General features: G+C 44.0%; 1 protein-coding gene across 4 annotated transcripts in view; it reads left to right on the top strand.

Annotated features, from left to right (window-relative positions):
* The window catches only part of rhobtb4 (Rho related BTB domain containing 4), a 41378-nt gene that overhangs the window by 3253 nt on the left and 13771 nt on the right, over positions 1–24354 (top strand). For 2 of the 4 annotated variants that reach the window (XM_062382166.1, XM_062382165.1), the window contains 2 exons: positions 19573–19774; positions 20154–20257. In XM_062382166.1, coding sequence (XP_062238150.1) covers positions 19583–19774; positions 20154–20257 — 296 coding nt within the window. In that variant the 5' untranslated portion in view covers positions 19573–19582. The other 2 variants (XM_062382167.1, XM_062382163.1) reach the window with 2 other exon arrangements.

Raw genomic sequence — 24354 nt, 5'->3', positions numbered from 1 at the left:
ATTTTTGGCTAAAAGGGAAATTAGAGCAGAGCAGGCCAAGGGAGTGAGAGAGAAATTGATAGAGAGAGAGAGAGAGAGAGAGAGAGAGAGAGAGAGAGAGAGAGAGAGAGAGAGAGAGAGAGAGAGAGAAGGAGATATTGAAAAAGAGAGCAAGGGGGTCAGTCACTGGATGCATATGACTGTAAACATGACAAATCAGATACAAGTTTTTTAAATCCTGTTTCAGCTCGAATCTTTGTCTAGTTTCTCTTTTTAGTTTGAGCTGAACCAATGGTAAAGAAAGGACGCAAGTAAAAAAGGCCTTCAGGAAATGTCTAACATGCAATAGATGCAAAAATGAAAAAACCCTAAAAGAAAACAAATATCTCAGGATGAAAAAGACAACTTAAAACAACAATGACAAACGATTGCTATGGCCAATAATAGCCAACGACAGTGTCAATGTGTTGTAAACCAAAACACGCGAATACCGTAATAATATTAATGTAAAATCAAACGCTCATACAATCCGGCATGTCTGTGGCACTTGTTAATGAGTGCAGGAAGTACAACACCCCTTATCTAGACCACCAGATAGGATGACATGAGTTGTTTGTGTGTGTTTGTGTGCTCAAGGAGATAGAACAAGTAAATGAGACGGTATGTGTGTCAGCGTGTGTACACATGTGTTTCTGTGTGAACTTGTACCATATCTATACCTTTGTGATGATTATTTTAATCACAGCCCCTAGAGAATGAGGACATTTTGACCGGTCCTCACTTTTTGAATGGACCTTTAAGGGGTTATGACTTGGTTTTAGGGATAGAATTAGGTTAGGGTAAGGGGCTAGGGAATGCATTATGCCAACGAGTGTCCTCACTAAGATAGAAGTACAAGAATGTGTGATTGTGTTTGTGCTCGTGGTGGGCGAGGCTTTGATAGGAAGGTGATGTGTTGCCCGTGAGGACAGGACATGTCAGGGTCGGACCAAGAGGGTGAGAGGAGATAAAGGAGGAAGGGGTTCCTCGTCGACCTGCGGCCGCTCAGATGGCTCCGGGTTCAGGAGTCACACACGATGGTGGTGTCCAGAGTTCCAGGTTCCTGATAGGGTGGTGTGTTACACAAACACAATGCCAGATGGAATAAAGGGACAGAGTTCTCGGTCAAAGGTTGTACGCAGCAAGAATCGTTTTGCTTTTTGGATTAGAGTTATTCAACGAAATCACAGTTGCTTCCAAAAAAGTTGATTGGAAATGTTGAGAATGTGCTGTTTGTATTTTGCCTTGAATGTTATTTCTCCCCTCGCACAGATGGGCTGCTTGGTTGTAGCCCTTCTCTATTTATGGTATTGTTTGTGTCAGTTTGTATTTCTGTTATATATCTCTTATATATCTATACTGCAACAGATATATCTGTATCTGTGGATCTGCATGTTTATGCATTTTTGTATTTGTGCCTGCAATTTGATCCCAGGGTGTCTCTTTCTTTAGCATCTGCTCCTCTCGTTTGTGTCAGAAAGCCGATCTCCTACGGGTGAAATGGCTCCAAAGTCATATGACTGAGGAAATGGCAACGTTCAAGTGAACGCGCCGCAATCACAGATTGCATTTCACGCCATAGGGGGTCATGGAGGGGTTTTACAGTGGAAGTTACTGGTATCTCGGTGTGTATTCTGGGGTACCAACATGGTTGGACGGGTGTGGTTGTCCCCTTGCATCCCCTACAGGAGTCAGGAGGCCGACCTACACAGCAGCCAAGCACTTCCCATGTCTGTATGGGTCCAAGCAGCTCCATATGTCTGGCTTGTGTGCTGTTCACATGCATTTATAATCTTCAGCGTCTCTCATTGTGCCTGCGAGCCTCGGCCGTCTGTCTCTCCATCTTCCTGTTTGTTCTCACATCTTGCCTGCCAGCCTGTCTTTCCACCTGGCTTCCTGTAATAGCAATAACTCACATCCCAACACACACAAACACACACACACACACACACACATCCGCTACAACTCACTGGCTTTGGCTTTCATTTATTGAGAAATAAGAAACTCCAATTAGCATTTATAGCAAAAGAAAAAAAATATCTGGGAGGATTCACTGTTTGTTTCCTGTCCCAGACATTTAACCTCATGATTTTAGCACAGCCAGTAGTTGATTGCTGGTGTTAATGAGACGCTGGTTGATTTGTGACCTTTCGTTGAAAGCGTCAAACGTCCCCGAATGCCCCCATGGCCTCCCTCTAACGCTGCTCCTCTTCCTCACACCTAGACTGCATCACATTCAAGAGAAAATCTTCCAAAAGTCATTAGCAGACACACACACACATTCAGGAGCGATGACTCACAGAGACCTATGTTTTGCTTTCTATAGACAAACTCATTGACAGATGCATACACTCCCTGCCTGTCTGTGTGTTTCTGTGAGTGTGTATGTATGTGTGTGTGTGTGTGTGTGTCTCTTCTAATAACAGTTGGAGGCTTTTAACTAATCTGTAACGAGAGAAACGCCCAAGGGTGCCATTCTTGCTAATCAGGGTCAGACCAGTTTCAGTGTTGCCCCAGCCACTCATGAAACCACAGGATTTTAATCTGTGATTTTGGTTTGCGCTCATTGAGTTGCACGTGTCCAGAGGTCAAACTGTGTCTCACATTTATTTTTCATACGTACACATTGTTGTGTGTGTGTGTTTGTGTGTGTGTGTGTGTGTGTATTTCAAACGCCCAGATACCATCTGATTGAGAGCTGCATCATTTTTGCAGATTCAGGAAGCTGATGCAACTCTCTCTCTTTCTCTCTCTCTCTCTCTCTCTCTCTCTCTCTCTCTCTCTCTCTCGCTCTCATTCTCACACACACACACACACACACACAAAAACACAAACAGAGCACACTGGGATGCACATGCTCACACCAGACTGGATGAATCAGAAACGATTACTGAGGGTTGCGAGTTGCAAATGAGAACTCTGTGATCATCCCAGTCAGTGTTTGCCTGACTCCAGTGTCTGTGGTTTGCCCCCATATGGAAATCTGAAATGAACTCACCACATGTTATGTGGTATGGTTGCCCATTTTCAGCTCAGATCTATTTTTAGTCTCGGCACACTAAAAGTCAGGTTGGTTCTCCACTTTCTTTGCACCTCTGCCAAATCAACAGCATAAAAAATGATGAGTAAATAGATTTGATCTAGATAAAGATTAGGATAATTCATCACTTATTAAACCCAATTTGGTCATTTAAAAGGTGGAAAGATGTTTAAATGTTATACAGTCTGCCAATGAAATTGCTTCTCTCTCCTCCCTCTCTGCCCAGAATAGGCTACATCAGTCCAATTTCAACATAAGTATTCAATCAATATTATCAGTATCATTCCCATTTAATATCACGTGCCACCTTGTCCTGATGCATTTCTAAACAGAGGTCGTGCCACGCAGAAATATTGATTCCTGAGTCCATTACAGCTGTTAGGGTTTTCTGTTAAATTGCCTTATCTTCCCCTTCGACACACTGATCGGTAACACAGCGGTGCCGCACTGTAAATCTAAACTAAACTCTCAGAAGTTGTATCGGATTGCAGAGGGCGATTCGAGATACAAATGGCTGGAGTATCTCAATGTGTTGTCATCATAGTACTCTGGTTTGAATGTTCACAAGAGGTCATAGGATCAGCTGGAATTATCCGGACTTCACCTACCCAAGGAGCGGCCACTCCTCTCGCCCTCACCCCTCGCCCTGATTCAAATGATTACAGCCGGTGTGGCTGTGCTGCAGCTTGGCTTTGGCTGAATGACATGTGGTCACAGTGTGCAGTGACTATTGCACCTCGGTTGTATCACCAGACCACCGCTAAGCAGCGCGGAAAGAACCGGACACCAGTATAGATTTTTCCATCACACTATTTGCGGAGGCCTACTGTAGTGTATCATCTATGTGAGAGAGTGTTCGTGTGTATGTGTGTGTGTGTGTGTGTGTGTGTGTGCGTGTCTGCTGGCATGTGGTGTCTTGTTTAGCGACATCCCCACAATTGGAGATACATGTTCAACCCCCATCCTGACAGATTTATGCCATATACAGGGAACAGGATTCCACTGCTGTCAGGTGGACATTTTTTTTCTGCATGTGGTGTTTGTCAGGTCGGCCCATCGTGGTCTTTGGTCTTCACTCTGTCTGTGCGAACTTGTATGGCTTCATACAAGTTTGTTTTTGTTTGTCTAAGTGCAAAACAATATGAGGAACTCTATGCTAACAGAGCCGCACAAGAGGATAAACAACATGCAGACTATTTGAAGTCAGCACAACAAAAAGACCTTCCTGTTATGCCTCCGGTTTCTGTAATGTTGTTTATTTGTTTGTCTGTGATATTGTTTTTTCCCACTCCCGCGATTTCCTCCCTTCTGTTTGCTCCTCGCTATTTCTGTTCCTGTGAGCAACAGCATGATTTAAAAAGGGGCAGATGGATACAGGATTAGTCTGACACAAATATAGATATTTTGGACTGAAAGTGAAGTTGAAAACAATATATCTTAATTTCGAGTTTTTAATCAATACACATACACATTTGTCAAGGATCAAGGAGATTGAGGGAAGGTATTTTATAATGAAATAATCAGTATTTAATATGATATTTACATACCACAGTTTCATTTCTATATCTGGAAACATATAGAGAAATACCAACATGAGGCTGTAGAATTCAAAGCAAACTAAACAGGCAAATTATATTTTTGCGAAACGGAATTGTCGCTGTCTATATTTGTTATGGCTCACTGGAAACTGTTTTCCCATCAAGCCTCCAGATCAAACCATGTAAATCGATCAATCTGGTCCCAGGTAGATAAGCATAAAGGCTGGGAACCGCTGCTCTGCACTTTACATAGAGCGGTGGGTTGATGTACTGACTGTGGGCAGTGTGATCTCAGCTATGCTTCTCTGTGCCAGACTGAAGTCCAGAAGTGTTTAGCTTGGCCTGACTCTCTGTTTGATCAGGCTGTTCCTGGAATACTGACCGACCTGTGAGACCGAGAGCATCTTTCTCCTCTCGGCTTCAGCTCTTTCCCTCACAAACACAAGAATTGAATTTCCTCCGCTTAATATGCATTTTTCTAATTCCTAAACAATGTCCCTTTCCTGTATGTATGAGACAATACATTTAACATTTCCCTACATGGACCACTAAGGAAGAATGAGGACTCCATTTGCCCTCACTCACCTTTTCCTTGTTTGTTGTCGGATCTCAACCCCAGTCCAAAGTTTACTCTGAAACATCCTCACCAGACTGTGAGAGTGGCTGCGGACCTGCGCCCGGTTCACAGAGGTCGTCGACATTCTTGACATCACCACAGGTAGCAGCAAAACATGTCAGTGTGCAGTGATGGATGGCACAGATTATTGAAAAAACCTTCAGGCCGGCTATAAATTACAGTTCTTTGTTGCTAACATGTCAGTGATCTGCCATCGATGGCCCTGTCAATAATACTCCTTAGTGGTGTACCTTATAGTATAGTGCTGCACAGCATTTAGACATAATAATAAACCATTTGCTCTGGAACAGAATCAGCTTTCTGCTGGGTCTGTTGTGAATGAAAGAGAGAAAATATTCCTCCTGAACACAAGTTCAGAGTATTAGATGGTATCAAGGTAAACAGTTTATAACTAGTTGTGTTTTTGGGATGTTTGGTAAATTATCTTATTTATTCAAACATGTGGCATAAATGACTTTGTGTGGCTGTTATCACAGCTATAGTGAACTTGTTCTTGTTCTTGTTCTTGTTCTTGTTCTTGTTCTTGTTCTTGTTCTTGTTCTTGATCTTGTTCTTGTTCTTGTTCTTTTTTCTTCTTCTTCTTCGTCTTCTTTTCTTCTTCTTCTTCTTCTTCTTACTGGAGCATTAAATCACTGACAGAGAACCCATTGGACGATAAGTATTCTTTTTAATCCATTCCGAGGTGGCACAGTGAAAAGGCTCAATGGATTACACTGGATAGATTTCTCAAAGCATGATACAGCAGAAATGTCTGACATCGGTCAATAAGAATCGCACCGTCATGTACAGATCGTTGTTATATTCTCTGTTTTCTTCAGTGTATTTTTTAGCCTCAGCTTTAGTGGCATTTTACAGTGTATTTTTTGTCTCTCAGCCAGTTTGTATGTCTTGCAGCATCTTTATGGAAAATGTAAACAAATGTATTGAATTTTTCAACTATGAAATTTTGCATTTAGATGTTCACCATAGGCAACAACATGAACACTGATCAAGGCTCTTCCAGCTTCCATCCATGGTGCAAAGTCAGATGCAGGTTTGGGATGGGTTAATTGGCTGTTCTGAATCTGAGCTTGAATGGTTGTTTGTCTCTGTATGTTCACCATGCAGCAGCTGGCAACCCCAGGTATACCCACCTCTCACCTAGTGTGATTTGATGGAATTGGCTCTAGCTCTCCCTACGACCTTTAAAAGGATAAGTGGTGTAGATGATAATTGGGTGGATTTAAGGACACCCATAAGACTAACATCAAGGTCTTTGAGTTTGTGTTTATTTGCTGTGGTTCTTGTCTTTACTGCTCCTGCAGTCAGTGTCCTTTGAGGCCAAGACCTGCTGAGGTGGCTTCCTTTGCTAAACCTAAATCCTTCACGGACTAAGAAAGAACAAAGTCTAGGTCCTAAGCATCAGAGATTTTAGACTCTTGTTTCTCTTCAGATCTTAAAAATATTTCACCTTTGCAAAAGTCCAAGACATCAGGCATCAGGTCCAGAGTTCGCATCACAGATTTTAGCAGCGGCTGAAGAGAGCCTTAATAAGATTAGCCCTGGCACTTGACAGCCGCAGCTTAAGAGGCCCCTCTGCTGACCTACCCAGCAGAGTGTAGGGATGTGTTTGGTCGTATGCATGTGTGTGTGATTTTAAGATTGAGTTCATGTATGTCTCCATGTGTCTGTACAGGAACATTGGCAGAGCGAGATATGCCTGTGCAACCTCAATCCCCTCAAGTCAGAATGCACATATAACTTCCAGGGTGCCAGATTGCCTCTGCTATACACAGTTTGTCTTTATCACAGAGGCCATCTGCCCCGCAGGAATTTTGAACATCCACTCAATCATCACTTCAACCTTTTCTAGCCCCAGGCACTTACCTGTCTGGGTTTTGTGAAAGTGGTTTAAATTTACAGGCAAGGATTCGAGCAAAACAAAAAAACAATTTGACAAACAGACTGCACATCGAATAACTGGAATTTCTCACGTCAGGTTTGACCTACTTTGCACTTTGAAATGGTTAATCTACATGCACAAGATCCATGTGAGGTACTATCCCAACAGATGAGCTGATGCTATAGTGACAGTGAAGAAGATGCTGCAGCGTTTTTTTGTTCTTACCAGGCTGTCGCTTTGCAAAAGCCAGGCACCTCAGTGTTGAACATTTAAGTTGGCATTAATATCCATAATCCAAGGTCTGTTAATTCTCAGGGAGAAAACAGGGAGGTAACCACATACCCTCCCCTTCCCCTCTTCCTTCCCTCCATCCTTCCCTGTTGTTTAGCTATTTCCACCTAAATCCAGCCTTTAGCTCCGGGGCCTCGAGCCACTTTACATTCCCAACATATTCCAACATCATGGTCTGTCATCACCCAAGCAGCACAGACTTGACCTGATCAGACATCTGTATTATAGTCAGTGAACACTTATCTACAGAAGGGGAGTCCGAATTACAATCTCATGTCATCCTGTGGCAATGAGGGAGTAACAGCTACTGACAGGTATGTCAGCAGACACCAGACAACGTTTATTAGCTCATTCATTTCAATATCTGATTCAGTTTTCACAGATTCTGTGACGGCTGTTTAGGAATAGGATCATGTATGAGACGACTGATGTTTTAAGATTATACCATAAATTACATATATATGAAGAATCATGACAGATACAATAATATGCATATTTGACTCAATTAGACCTAATGGAACAGATTTGATTGGGGTAACAGGAATTTGACATTTGCTAAATAGAGGTATAAAATATTTGAATTATTAAATTAAAAAGTAGCTGAGCAATGTGGTTAGCTCTCTCAGAGAGAAGGTTCCTGGTTCAGGTGGGGTCTTTCTGTGGGGGGCTCGCAAGCTCCATCCATGACATTGTGGGATTTCTCCAGGTGCTCCAGCTTCCTCCAACAGACTAAAGCCTTGCAGGTGGGAGCTAAGTTAATTGGAGACTCTAAATTGTCCATAAATGTGAATGTGAGTAGCCTGTGCAGCGTATAAAAATGAAATGTTTATTTTTGAAACTGTAGAATATAAGTTTTGACGTAAAAAAGTTTTCAAAACAGAGTCAATATTTCAAGGAATATAAACCATAAGATCTCCAAAACACAAAAGCATTTCAGAAATGTTACATTAAACCCCTTCTGAGTACTACACTACAACATTATAGTATTTTTCTTTTTCTGTTTTGAGCAATGGACTGATATGTCTTCATTAGGATATAATGAGGCAATAAAAGCTGGTCACACGCACAGAGTTTTGACTGACTGTAGATAAGACAGTTCTGCCATGAGTAAACAACATCGTCAGTGTCTCCTCCTGCTGGATTCAGTCGCTCTACTTTCTCCCAGGCCTTATCTGGTGTTGAATGTTTTTCACGTAAACTCACACTCGGCTGACATGCCCGTCACCCGGTGCCAAACAGGTCCGCTGTTACAAAACACATACTGTTTCATGCCAGGGTGCCAGTTCTGGCAACGGCTCTCTGTCACTTGTCCATGTCAAAAAGTGTGAAAGAGAAAAAGAGAGGGGGGAGGGAATGAATATTTATTTTCAAATCTATTCAATAGATGTGCAATTGTTTGATTTTCATATTTTTAATGCAACAGGTCAGTTTAGGAATGTCAGTTTCCACCGAGCTCATATCACTCAACCCTTCATTCTCAGTATTGACCTTTGACCTCTAAATTTTGCTCTGAGTCAAACAAACTGAAATTCCTGTCAGTAGTGTCGTCTTCTTCTTGCCACCCTGGAAAACTAAGACGTGTGTCAAAGTCATCCTGACAAACAAACAGGCTAAAGATCTCTTATGTTACATCTACATATATATATATATATATATGTGCGATATATAATGCTGGTTGTGTGTGTGTCAGGTCTGAAGGTAGAATTTAATCTCTGATACTGTTATCAGTTCCATGGTGCTGCAGGACTATTTGGAAGACCCACTGCAGCTCTGACCTACTTCTGTGAGCTTGCAGGGTTGTATGTAGACTGTGCGTGTGTGTGTGTGTGTGTGTGTCTGTGTGTGTGTGTCTGTGTGTGTGTGTGTGTGTGTAGGTGTGTGTGTGTGTGTGTGTGTGTGTGTGTGTGTGTGTGTGTGTGTGTGTGTGTGTGTAGGTGTGTGTGTGTCTGTGTGTGTGTGTGTGTGTGTGTGTGTGTGTGTGTGTGTGTGTTCGTGTGTGTGTGGTGTACTCTCTGTGGACGTGGGGAGTGTGAGAAGCTGGCTGTTTTTACAGCTTTAGAACAGTTCCAGTACAGTGTAGGGGCAGGGGGTGTGTGTGGGCCTGCTGGAGGTTCGGGTGAGCCGCGGGGTGAGAACAGGGTCAGCGGGCAGGAGAGGATGAGATGACAGGGGGGAAGAGTTTCATTCCAAAATGCTCCACGGCCATAAAACCGATACTAGATATCCATTGCTTCATATCGAATATAAACTCATGATGCCATTTGAAATCAATCCGTGTGAGGCCACATTCACTTGCAACATAATGTAAACAAGTAGAGTGTCCCCAGCAGTTGTTGTGTTAGAACAGGTCACATGGATTATTGATTGCAAAATGAATCCTTTACCGAATGTGTGATGAAAAATGAGATGAAGATTTTTGCATCTGAGGAAAAATCTTCTACATATTATGAAATGTGTTCTTACCTGTGTTACAATGCCGACTTTACAGCAGAATGTTACAGAACCCGTTGTGCATTTTGATAAATACCTAAATAATAAGGGTATTTATCAAAAATGCCAGTAAATGCGTCACTCCACCAAGAGAGACAGAGGCTATTTCAGGATTCATAGCTCTCAATTAAATGTTAATGTTTTTTAGAAAGGAAATGGTGCCGCCAAGTGACAAGACCTCCGATGCTTGAGTATCACACTTCAACTTGATCAAACAGCTAATGGTCCACATGTTGATAGACAAGAGGAGCATTGAAACTTTCTTGTCATGTCCAACTTGAGCTCTGTTGCTAGGTAACAGGAATAAGGATGGGACAATCTGGTAAAGCTGCTCACGGAAAGACTCTCTAGACCAGTGGGTCTCATTTCGGGTTCAACCTTTGCGGTCTACAAAGGAGGCAGACGTCATGGGCAGAGTAGACCATGCGTCCTCTGAAGGATGCAGCGCCCTTCAATCGGGACGCAGCTTGAGCCCTTTCTATTGTTGCGCTCCATGGGGGGTGTATATGTGACATTTTGGTCAGTCAGGTTTTTCGTACGTTTGCTTTTCTGTCATTGTGTTTTGAAGATCGCTTGTTAGTTGAAGGTTATTGTATCATACGGTAACCAACTTCAGATGTTTCATTTGTGTGGGGGCTCCACATATGTACAAACTGAGTGGAGCGTTTGTTTCTTCAGAATAATCAGATATCTCCTCCAAAGACATTCATGGTTTCCAGCAAACAAATCACAACGAGAGATCACCTGACTCCAACGGTTACACCTGCAGCTAAATCAAACCAGGAAAGAAATATTTGAGCCAGACTGGATTGAAATTGTGATTATGAGATTTGGACGGCACTGAATACACAGCAGAATCCGTCCACCCAGCTGGATGCTACTTGTTGAAGCATTCGTGCCAAAGACTGCTCTCAGCTCTTTCTCCCACCTTTAGTGTAAAAGCTATGGGAGTAAACTTCCCACACAGTTAATAAAAGGAGCGATAAAGCTTGTAAAGAAAAACCCCAATGTCTTCTTTTTTAATCTACTGTAGCTGAAAAGGCCAGACATTTCATTGGTGCCTGAGCTTCTTGAGAGTTCTCTCACAAGTGCACCCCTCCAACAAAAAAGCTTGAACCTCTCCACCTCTCTGAGCCCCTTCAGTGCCAGTGCTGTTGAACCCCTGTTTTCTCCAGCACCATTCCAACCCCATCTTTCATGCGGTTTAATTCTGGCCATGCCAGCCGGGTCGGGGGGGGCAGTGTTTTCTCATGGATGACACAAGACAGACAGATGTGAAGTCACCACTAGTTGCACAGTAAACTCCTGTTCATTTATTTAGCGGTGTTGGTGTTTGCTTGTGAATACTGTTTTCATCTTGGGTCTACTGGGACAAGGGTGGAGATATTAGTGTGTTTGCTGCAACATGAACCTGCATCATTTAACTCTCATCACATATTCTGACTGATCCAGTGATCTGCACTAGGATCTACCGCAAACAGGCTCGCTCTTGGTGCAGTGTCATGATGTGGCAGTGAGAGTTGGCACCTCCTTTGTTCCAGAGAGATCAGTACCAGGTTCTACCAGTAGATGTCTGTCTTCAGTCTTCCACGGTCCCGAGAGAAAGTTGGTAGACCAGACTTGGTAGACCCACATATGGAACAAACGTAACCAAGTTGACCTGAGTGAAACACTCAGATGTAATCTGTTACAAATTCCCCTTTTATCTTAGATTGCAGACACGACTGTAATGAAAGGCAGGTTTACCTCATTTACACGTCTGGCTCTTCAGGTCTTCACTTTCACATCAAATTTCCAAAGCAATTTACGTTTAAGTTAAAAATAGCTTTGCTGGCAGAATAGCGTGGTATATTCTTTTTTATCTTTTGGCCGTTTGGCAGAACATGGCTGCAGGTTTCTTCTCTTCTGCAGCTTAACATTCCAGAGATGAATTTCCAGAGACTGAGATCTTGGAAAATCTAAGAGAAAAAAAAGTGGCTGGGTTATTTTCGACAGAAATTCGGGATGTGTCTTTCTACTCTTTCGCTTGGCTTGTGTGTTGCCTTTTGTAGCAACACACAAGTGTTGCTATGTGGTGGCCAGTTGCTATGCCTGAGCACCCAGAATAACCATAGAAGAAAAATCCTCTCCATTTCCCATGAATAAAAACTAAAGTGTTGCATTATTCATGAGGATATTTAAGCTTTGATAGGGAATGGATTGTCTTAAATCAGACTTATAATAATAATTTTGCACATTTTATTTAGTACTTTTATTCAGTGTTGATAAATGTTTTTTTTATTATTTTTGAGGGCGTATCACACTCCTTGTGTTTTGGGACAGACAGTCAGTACAGTGGTGTTGTCTATACAGCAACACAAGGCAGCATGCTTTGCGGGATGTGTGGAGTTAACAGGACGGCAGGGGCACAGGGACGGGGGCGGGGCAACTATCGTCTCGGCTGGACTTGATTGGCTGTTGCGTCCTAAGGTCTGATGAGACCTTAAATGCTCCTCTTCGGCTGCACATTGCGATCTATGTGATGACACCTGTCTGGGATGTTAAACAGCTTTAAATGTCTGATGATTGCGATTTAGATATATTATTTGATGGCTGATATTAAGTGTAGAGGCCCAAAGTAAAAGATATAAGAAGCGGTTTAAATGTATTTTAACACACAGAAATCGGCTTATCATTGGATTTTAAGCACCATTAATATCTTTAATGTTCCCAATTCCCTAATATGTCACAGCCATGCAGATGGGGGGAGATATTACAGTGGAAATATAGGCTAAAGGCTTTGTAATATGAATGTTTCCTGACAGCACCTGAATGCGGCACAGAGGGAGTTGGGTGACTCGTGCCGTGACGTTACAGCAATGTGGGCGTGGCCCTGGTGAAATCAGCTGGGAGAAACAACAACACAGAAGGAGTCGGCTCAGTGCAGAAACCAGATCTGGGGCTCCAGTTATGTCCTGGTTTCACTGGGAGAAGACGCTGGTTCCACTTCGCCGCGGCTTCACGTCAGGTCTGCAGCAGCCAGGGGAGACGAGCTGAGACCCGAGGAACAAAGATTTAGAAAACAGAAGGAGGAGACAGCGATTGGAGGGAGCAGAGGAGGATGTGACAGGGGCAGAGGTCCTGTGTGCGACGGTTGTGTATGTTTGTAGCCGGCAAAGAACTGCACACACACACATACAAATACACACACTCGCGCATACACGCACACGCACACGCAGCGTCCACCACCTCCCCATCAACCACCATCATCTCAATTCTCCGTGCGTCTTTTGTCCGGCTGGAGTGGCCGGCTGCAGCGCCCAGCAGAGTGGCATGTGGGTCAACTCCGGAACCGTCGGAAGGTAGGACACAGCCTCCTGCAGGAGTCACATGCTCCCACTCAGCCGTGCACAGAAGCCACTGTTTCTCCAGCACACAGCCTTCTCCTCCACAGATGCTGACATCATCATCACATCACGGTGACCTTACTGTTCCTAATGGCTTTTTAATCTGCTCTCATGCGCGTAATAGCCCCCCGGAGGCTCTCATTCACGTGCCACGTGTATTAGATAGTTGTTTTCTACAGTGGAAGGGCGCTGCTTCTGCTTGTTAAACCCACACGTGCCGCACAGACACACAGATTTTTGTTTGGATTCATTGTTGCAGCGCAGCGGATGGATGGGCTTGGCACATTACACAAGACTTTATAAGCGCACCGTTTGGGATGTGGGAGGATGTTCCACCTCTATTTCACTACAGCGATACGAGACATACTTCTGATCTCGCCCTGGTGATGAATGGGTCCTGCCTTTTATTGACAATTCACAGTCAATAGAGTAGCTGGATTGTTGAATAGGTTTCTCCTAAAAAAAAAAATCTGTGAATGGACCAGGTGGTTATGAATGACTGCAGGGAAGGAGCGTGCGCGCGAGGTGCCTTTCATTGATGAGCGTAGTGATGCTGCACCAGAGCATTAAGTGGACCGGCACGCGCATCAGCACTGTGGCAATAGATAACGTGCACGATCTCAGACCACACACACACACACACACACATGCACTCCCCTCTCTCTTTCGCCTACAAACACAGACACACAACAGCTGCTCATCGTTGGCTATGACGTCATGAGGATTGTGTCTATGTGTGTGTAGCTGCATGGTTGTGTGCAGAAGCTTTCACCTGCAAACGAGTGAAGAGAGAAGAGAGACTGGAGAGATTTTCATTCGACTATATTTTCATTTTTTAGCCCCCTGCAATTAGTCATATCGGCTGGATGTAGTTGTGTAAACAGTTGGCTCTCCTCTTCTTCCATATTGTGCGATCTTTGTGCTTTGTGCCAGTACATTTTTCTCCTGAAACAATATCTATTAATGGCAACACTGTGTTTGTGACTCATTCTTTTTGTGGAAATACCAACAGTTCTAAATTGTTCGATTATCTGAACAAGCATTTCGTTTTTTGCCATCCTCGTCTAAATGCCCCTTTGACCAGTAGGGCTATAGCGGTTGGTTTTGAGACCCCCACCACTGTTAATGAATCAGTGCTGTCATTACATACACCTTCAGTTGGATCTAGAACAGAGGTGCTCATTGTCCCGGTTATAGGAGCCTTGCCCAACACTCGGAATGTGTCAACAGCTTTGAGATAACACTGTACGGCACTGACCCACATGGAGCATTGGGCGGCTGACTTGATAGTTCTGACCCCTGTACCAGGCTGTAGAGGGAGGTGCATGAAGGGAACAGAGCTCGCAGTTATGTTTGTGTCTTCTTGAGCCTTATGTTACAACATGGGCCGTAGAGATTGGGTGAGGAAAAATGAACCTTTAGATTTACAAAGGTGATATGTGGCCTGGAATAGAATCCTCCAGACTAAATCAAACCACCTCTGAATCCTTTGACCCAGTTCTGACCTGGTAGCCTATAAACGTCCATCCTGAGTGATCCAATCACAAGTGTTCAGTGGTGAGAAAAGGTCTGAACTCACCCGGATGTGTCCTGTAGGCCTCCTGACATCTGACAACTCAGACCTCACTATTCACAACTGTCTTGAATAAATTTCAGATAAGAAACACCAGAAAAGTAAACAAAATTTCTTAGATTTAAATCAAATCAGTATTAAATGGTGCAATGGAATTTTGTATATGAAGGTAAAGATAGTCTGCAAAAGAAAATAGTAACAATGTATAAGAAATGGAAGAAAAAGGATGAGGGACGGGAGATACTTTAAAGCAAAACAATAGTTGGTGCTGGAGGGGATAGTGACTAGTATAAGGGAGTGAAGTGAGAGAACTGAGTAGAGACTGCATGAGAATAATAGCAGGTGGAAAATATGGACACAGGAGGCGGAGGAGGAAGATGGGGAGGGATAAAGGAAATGAGGGCATCAATATGAGCCTTTATGTGTTAACAAAGCATTACTGCAGCGGAGGAGAAGAGAAGAGGACTGTTGTCCCAAGCCGGCTGACACACCGCTCACCAGGACCCCCCCCCCATTTGTTTGCGATAGATGTGTTCATATCACCGTCCGCCATTAAGATTAAGATGCTTTTATTAGTCCCAAACACATGCACAGACATGCAAAGGCACCCTCGTGCAGGTAGGGAAATTGAATCTCTGCTTTTAACCCATCTGGTGCAGGACACACAGAGCAGTGAGCGACCATGTACGGCGCTCTGGGAGCAGATGTTGGGGGAGTAAGGTGCCTTGCTCAGGGGCACTAGACAGGGTAGGGAGACTCTTTTTGGACAGACCAATCCGGTTCGTCTTTTGTTGTCTCTCCGTGGAATCGAACCAGAGACGAACCAGAGACCTTCTCTGCCCATAGTCCAAGTTTCTGCCACTAGACCACCGCCTCTGGGCCGGGCATTAACACCAGTGCCATCTGCAGTGGGTGAGGCAAGTACGTGCAGGCGTGCATGTGTGTGTCTGCATGTCAGCGTGCTGTCAGCCGCCCAGGGAGCCAAGCAGAGGCTACAGACCAGGTTATGTAACCAGTCTGTGCCAGCTGCGCCTGTGGCAGTCAATGTTTCAAAACCACACTTTGGACAAAAAAATTGCTGCATACATGATTGCACACACACACCCACAGTTCTCTTCCAACAATTACACACGGACACTTTGGCCTCATGCAGCCAGCCCTGAGATAGTGTAAACCCTGTAGCTAATGCGTGAGTGTGCAAGTATCGGGCCATGCGACATGGTCCATGTTGGTTATTGGGGTCATTTTTATTTATTTTTGCCAGGCGGGATGGAGGGGGCTGAGAGGCAGGCGGCTTCATCGTGACATTAGTTTGAACTCTAGCGCCAATGAAGAGGGCAAAAAAAATAAAAAGAGGTGGATGAGGGTTATGGAGGGTAAACTGCAAGTGGATCGCTGAAGGTTTTACATAACAGAGAGGGGGAGACAGCAGGGGGGAGGAAACTGGGTGTGGGAGGGATGTCTGGTGAATTCTGCACCTTGATTGTTATTGAGAAAAGTGTAAGGTCAGAGATGGATGGATGGATGACAGGGCGGGCGGAGGCTGCATGATATTGACTGCAGGAGAAACAGTGGGTGAAGACAAAGAAGAACAGTCGTGGAGAAAGGGTCCTGTGAAGGATGGGATAACCAGGATCTGGAGAATGAATGGGGGGGGGGGGTAAAACGAGGGAGTTTGGCAGTGGGTCAAAAGGTGTGGTTGAGCGGGCACCGTCAGGAACAAATCGGACAGACGGAGAGACAAATGAAAGGATTTGAAAAGGTAGCAAAGAGCGTTGGTCCAAAAAACAAGTGGTAAAGATGCCAGGATCTATGCAGTGAGGGAAAAAAAGCTTGAAGCCATCTCCTGATGAAACTCCCCCCCGGCCTTGAAGCAAAGCCCCAGCGAGACTCATGCACAGTTCAAATTATGCATGAGTGTCTTTGTCTGGCTGCTCCTCCTGCAACGAACACACACGTGCGCGCGCACACGCTGACTCAGCCCATGACTTTCCAGGGTAAAGCAGAAGGTCGCTGTTTGTGTGTTTAGTGGGCGTTTGAGTTTCTGTCACAGTGTTCATATCACCGTCGTCCTCTCTGCACACTTCAATGTGTCACTACAGTCAGGAATACGTGCACATTTCCACTGATACATTCCAATGCTTCTTTGTCCTTGCAGCCTACTCTGCTGCTGTTGGGAAGATGACACTAACCAGCAGATGAAGTCTAGACGTCTGAGTACAGTTTACTGTAGGTCGTTGTCTAAAAATGAAACCTGAGCTGTGCAGCTTCTCTTTCCGCTCGTCTGAGCCACTCTGCTCGGCCCTCACGGTCCCCGGCCTCTGTTCATCCCCCTCAGTCTTGCAATTAAAAAATAATCACCCGAGATTGTGAAAGCTTGTGAAGTTTAAATATAATCACAAGAGCAGGTGCATATCTGTGAAGTGCGGCGGTGTGCGAGCACTTAATTGTGTTACGTGTGTTGATCGACGTATGAACAGAACCTGCACTTGGAGCCCAGTGCGGTGCGTGAGATGGAGGATGATATCTGGGGGGCTGGTTATTCTTGATCCCCCTGAGAAACTGTCCGCGCCACCACCGCCGCCAAGGCCAACTCATGATTACATCACTGCTTGCATCACCCCATGCCTCTCAGCCCGGCCACAGTCCCATAAGTCAGTTGCACAGGATCTTAAACTTCCCTCTGGTCTCTGCTCTGTCTAACTGTCCCTCCTGGAGAACCACACATTTGACAGTGGAGAGGAGCGTCAGCAGGAATACCTGTTCCCCTGAGCAGCTTTGGTTATTGTTGGTCGTGCCCTTTTGATCCCTATGGCTGACTGGTTGTAACGCCGGGCTGACAGTCACCCTCTTTCTCTGTAAGACTCTAATAACCCCCCCCCCCCCCCCCCCCCCGCTTTGTCTCTCATCCCTAATCCCTTTTACATGCTTTGGAAATGATGAGAATTGAAAAATACTGCATGTCCTCTCTGTCCTATGTCAGTTTCACATGTCCTTTCCCACATATTACACCTGTGCAGCTTTGAACCTAGGCCCTTCTTTCCTCTTTTCTTAAGAGGACTTCTGCTTTGGCAGCTGCAACAACCATCAGGCTGTGTTTTACTGCTTCTCCTATCTCCTCTCTATCTGCAGTACTTGCCTCAAGAGGTGTTGCAGCCAGACAGGTGGCAGGGTATATTTATAACTCTGACTCCAACTGGTCCATATGGACCATTCATTCAGGAAACCTCTTTTACAGACTGAACTCAGGTAGGATCGCTGAAGTGCGCTTCCTGGCCGACAAAGTCCTTTGACAGGAAACCAGGAAACAGTAAGGTGTGTTTTTGTTGTTGCTGACAAGAGGAATCAACCACGCCTCCTGGGATGTTTCTGTGCTGCAGCAGTAGAGTTAGGAACAGGTTGGAGGTGAGCGAGGATCGCGGAGATCGGGTACACACATGGCTCATGTGTCTGATGAATAGATGCCATTTTTAGCCGCTGTTGTGTGTCTGTCAGCGGCGGACGAGAGCGCCGCACCGGCATCCACATCAATGGAAGAACAAGTGAAGGGCCTTTATGAATGTTTCAGACGCTCTATTTATGGGACCTTGGGTTGGCTCTTTGAGCAAGGACGGGTGGACTGATTAACTGACTACAAGTCTTACTGTGTGCCTGTGTGGGCTGGTTATGCAACAGAGCAGCATCGTCCTGTAATGTTCTGAGGAAAAAAAAGGGTTACAACATGTGTTTTGACATGTCAGAAATGCTTGTAAGCAGTTTATGGAAAGGGGATTCTGATAAGCCTTTTACAATGATGTGTGGTTTTAAAAGAGGAAGTCAGTTGAGCTGTGTGCATAACCACCTCCCTCCTGTAGCGGGGTTAAGCCTGTAGCTGACAGGTGATCAAACACACAACCGTCCATTTGTTTCTTGGTGCAAATCTATAATAAATATATTTATCCCCCAGTGTACTTGGCCTAAAAGGTTTATTACAAATGGCTTCATGATATCAGGGATATCAAATGACTGGATTACACTGGAGGTGCCAACTGTTTTTACTGAGCTTGATAAATCCTCTTTTTCTCATCATGCACCTGCACCATGCAATAACGAGGAGAACAATCTAAAGCTCTGCTCATGTTAATCCGTAGAGCAATTTAAGTTTTTATTTTGCAAATTGTACTGTATCTTATTTTGGATTTATTGGTGTCTTTGCATGTTTTGTTTATTTTCTGTTCTCTGCTAGATTGTAAATGAGGTCTCAATATATTCCCAAGATAAAATGAAGGCTTAATGAATGGATGAATGAAAACATTTTAATATCTGTTTTCTCTGAAGCTAAGATGCTATCATCACGTCAGAAAGGAGAACAGACTTGACAGTGAGCTCAAGGGGAGTCTCTCTTTGTCTCTCCCTCTCTCTCACTCAGTGTGTGTGTTGTTACAGGAATAGCGCTGCGGTCCCTCTATGCCTCACCCTGCGAACCATGTGTTCTATTGAAGAGTTTGGCAGAGACCCCTGTACACTGGTCATTATGGCTACAGCTAAAGCTTATAGACTTAACCAAGCTTCCCAAACCTGGACGGGGCAACCGTTAAAAACCCACTGTGCCTGATGCCCGTTACTTTCGCCGTTGCAGTCCCTTTCCTCCATAGCCACCTAATCAATGTGATTTTCATTTCCCATGCCTATTGAATTAACCTCTTGCCTTTCTCTCTGTGTCTCCTGAATTGTCCAGGGCCCTCTCCATGGATATAGACACAGATTATGAGCGGCCCAATGTGGAAACCATTAAATGTGTGGTGGTCGGGGATAACGCAGTAGGCAAGACCAGGCTAATCTGTGCCCGGGCCTGCAATGCCACCCTCACACAGTATCAGCTGCTAGCCACCCACGTGCCAACCGTCTGGGCCATCGACCAGTACCGAGTGTGCCAGGAGGTGGGCACACGCATGCACATGCACACGCAGGCAAACAGAGGGTGGAGAGAGCCACATATAGACAAACTTGTGTACACTGTTAGACGTGGTACTGAGGCTAATTTGTTTATTGTGCATTTGTAACATCGGCAAAATCACCTCTTTTCATGCCGATAAAAGAAAACGTACTTTATTACTTGTTGAGCATGAACATAGAATTTTTTTATTGTGTTTTGTTTCATTAAGCTCACTGATTGCATAGTCCTTCAATTCCACCCATAACACAAACACCATAATGAAAGATGGGACTCTTGATGACTTGATGACATTGGTATGTGTGTGTGTGTGTGTGTGTGTGTGTGTGCGTGTGCGTGTGCGTGTGTGTGTGTGTGTTTTGAAGGTGTTAGAGAGATCTCGTGATATAGTGGATGAGGTCAGTGTGTCCCTGAGGCTGTGGGACACATTCGGGGATCATCACAAAGACAGACGATTCGCTTATGGCAGGTGAGCAGATGCACATGCACACACACACACACACACAAACACACACACACACACACACACACACACACACACACACACACACACAAACACACCCACACCCACACATAGACTGTCCAACTGCCAGAACCTAGTTACTGACCCAGTAACACAGGTGCTGCCTGTTAAACTACCTTGCAACACACATTGTTTCCACAAGTGGTTCAGCTAAGACTTTCTTTGTCTCGGCTGTTTAACTTGTGAAACAACACGTTGTCGCCAAATTCAAAATAATCTAAAGCGGAAGGAAAACAAATCAAGTTGTGTCTCCAAGTTGATGTCATCTGCGTCTTCTGCATGTCTTTTTCATCCTGAGATATTTTCTCTATGTTTTAACAGTGTCTGGTCGATCGCATGTTAGAAACTTCATTAACACGCTGGTCACTGTGAATTTATTCTCACACAAGCTTACTCTGACATTTTCCAGGCATTTTACCAGGGCACTGGCAGGAAAGGTTTTGTAAAATACCCGTAACAACTAAATCAGACATTTGCAATTTGACACAAAGCCAGAGGAAAATGTCTAGAGTTCAGTGCATGTCCGAAAGCTGCTTCATTTAAAAAGAGAATGTAACTAATCCATCACACCCACATAAACACAACCGCAGAATCTTCCCAGTTAATTCAATTTTTTCGTGCAGTGCAGCTGCCAAGCTTTTCAGTCGACCTCTGCCCTCAGGCTGTTACACACTTCCTCCTCCAAACATGATTGGATCATCGCTCAATCCTCTTACGCCCCATCCCTCTATCAAAGCTGATTTTTTTTGGCATAAATGCTAAAGCACTTACGTAGCAAATTCAGGAAATGCCTGTTCATGGCATGTGACAGTAGCACAGAAATGTAATGCCACGTTCATTAAATAATTACTGTAAACAGAGAGTTGATTATGAATCTATATAATTATGTGAATGCATTGTGTTTTATTTTTCCATTTAAGAAAAGTTGAGATTGTTGTCATTCTATCCATCGTGCTCAAATCTTTCTTCATTGAATGTTTCATGTCATAACTCTGCACCACCACGTCTCACACATGACCCTGCAAGAGTTTTCGTGAGGGCGGGTGGATGCACACATACCACATCACCTTATTGCAAGTGTATCTACGTGACAGACCGTGCGTTTGTGCTTTTGTCGGTTGTGTGTGGTTTTGTTTGTGTTCTTTCATTCTCTCAGTGTCTGTACTGTTTATGTGGGTTTTTAGCATGTGCGTGCGTGCATGTCCTGTATGCCTCGTCAGCCTGCAGTCAACTGATAGACACACGGTGCCAGCTCAGCTGTTTTCTGCCTGCCTGCCTCTCTGGCATCTGCAAGTCCAGGCATCGACCTCCCTTCATTCTCTTCCTCCTCCTGAGACTCTGTTCATCCATTTGTTCTTGCGGTCCCGTCCCTCTCGGCCAGCTTGACCTCAGACTCCTCTCTACCTCACCTGACCTCCCCTCTCCCCCGTTTATCTCATTACCCGGTTGTTTGACTGCCTTGACTGTGCTTCCTCTTCTGTCCCATTGACACCTTGCTGCTCCTTCACCCTCCGCGCACCTTTTTCACTTTGTAGCCCTTTCGTTGATATCAAAACTCAAAACATCACATTGTCAGACAATATCCAGAATGTCACATGCTTTGTTAATTAATAGAGGAACTTTCCGGTTTAAGAAACACACCCACACAGTACAAACTTCACCTGAGCCAACCTCAAGTTCCTTTTTTAACTGTCAGCAGTAATATTAAAAAAACACTTTTTTTTTCTCTGAAAATCAAAACAGTCTTATAAAGACCTTTAGTGGTGCATTATCAACTGTTATAGTGCTGTGACAAAGTTAATGACTGATGAGAAGCTGTGTGAGTCACACTGGTCCCTGCATGACACCTATTCAATGATTGATTACACCAGATTACAGAAAACAGGCAGTTGTTTATTTGGGTCATTAATGTTGTGTTTGTTATTTATTCCATAATACATCCACAACCTTTACTTCTATCATATGGAGGAACCTCATTGACTTGATGTATTCCTTAGCCCACTACCACAGCCTTAACCAACACAACTTAATACCACCCTAACCCTTATCCTAACCTAAACCTAACCTAAGCTTGATTCTAAATCTACAATCAAGTCTAAATCATGGCCAACATATCCTGTCTGTACCAGTACACACACACACACACACACACACACACAAATCTCTAATCAACCACTCACATTGTTGGAACTATTCATTGCAGAGGCGTATCGGGCGTATGTGTGTATATTCTTCACTTCAAACCTAAAGCAAAGTTTCCTATTCACGATATTTGTTTAACAATTTACATAATGTTTTAAAGTTACTTGTTCAAACAGGTTCACTGGTCTTTCACACCCACACTCATGCCGAGCTCAACGAGTGAAATGAGACTGCTTTGAATCATACTGTTACATTGTGTCATTTATTTATTAATGCAAATGCTCATGATATCAAACAACCCATTGTGTCTTCACTGATCACATTGTGTCCCAGCTCTCTCTATTGTCGACATTTGCATTCTTTGTGTGTTTCCATTGCAAACAGAACAACGTACACATTATACAACATGGTGTTCATCTGGGTCGACCTGCAGGTTGAACCTGGAGGCAGCTCTGCAGCGTAAAGCAGCAGCAGTGCTTCCTTAGGTTCAAGTGTTGCAATGTTTACCTGCACACTCAAACTTTCCAAACAGCTGTTTTTGAGAGCGTGGTTGGACACGTTCAAGCGCATTCAAGGTTTCTCATTTCCTTTGCTGTGCGTGAAGCCTTTGATAAAATGCATCTCCTCCAGTCTCAACAACATTGGGGGCAAGTACGTACAATGCTCTGCTACTAAAAGCTGCACCAGCCATTATGGCAGCGAGGCTTAAGTTAAACCACGAGAGCAAAGGCACGTACACATAACATGACCTGAAATAGACTAAGTCATGGTAATGATCCTTTGACAAAGTGCTAATGGAAATTCCTGTGTGTGTGTGTGTGTGTGTGTGTGTGTGTGTGTGTGTGTGTGTGTGTGTGTGTGTGTGTGTGTGTGTGTGTGTGTGTGTGTGTGTGTGTGTGTGTGTGTGTGTGTGTGTGTGTGTGTGTGTGTGATGTAATGCTTTGCTGGTGTATATTATGGCCCCGAGGCATTTGAGCTTTTGAGAGATTACATTAGTGAAAGTAAAGATCGCCTATGCTGCCCATATCCAGACTGCAGAAATATCCTTTGTAGCAAGTCCGTTGCAGAACTGTTAGTACTTCAGCTACATTGTCTTAGGTACTTTTTGTTGATCAATATATTACGGAGCAGTCTGCTCTGCTGCTTTGTCTGCTCAGTAAATAGCCCATGTTAGCTGTAGCACAGGTATTTTTGCACAAAGGGAATAAGAGCGGTGTTAAAGGTAGATCTAATGCTGCTCTTAAGTTCAAGATTCCTTTTAGTTTCTCACATCTTATAAATAAATATATATATATTATAGTACCTGGAGGATGTCAGTAATGGTTAATATTGCGTTGAAGTAACTGGGAATAAAAGTTATGTGTAAGAAGTAGATAACATAGAGATTGTAGATTGTTGCCCTGTCTGCCTTCTTATAACACCAGATGATTTGTGTTACTGACACAGAGCTCTATCAAGCATTACCCAGAAACACACATGTCCCAACGTGCCACTGAAATATCAACCCCAGCTGTCATCTGCTTTCTGAAACACATCGGTTGAGGAAATTAATTTGTGTGTGCGTGAATCCCGATCTATTCTTAGCCTCCTCTTTGTGGTCAGCATGGCCTTAGAGGGCTTAGGGAGATTTACATAAGAGACAGAGAGAGATGGGCAACACAGATCAGCAGCCCAGAGGCCCAGACTCATACATAGATGCACACTGAATACCCTCAACCACACATGTGTCCTGTGACCCACCTCATAGATTTTTTCAATACAAGTTTCTTCCATACGCACATCATCTATGATTAAACATAAACTGAAACAAAAGAACTTAATTCTCCTCTGACATATTTTTTCCATCTCATTTGTGATTAGTTGTATCTACATGAAATGAGGAATGTTTGGTCTCTTCCGTT

The sequence above is a fragment of the Platichthys flesus genome, chromosome 3 (assembly GCF_949316205.1).
Source record: "Platichthys flesus chromosome 3, fPlaFle2.1, whole genome shotgun sequence".
Lineage (NCBI taxonomy): Eukaryota > Metazoa > Chordata > Actinopteri > Pleuronectiformes > Pleuronectidae > Platichthys > Platichthys flesus.
Note: the sequence above shows the minus strand (reverse complement) of the source record. Positions and strands in the feature narration are given on the sequence as shown.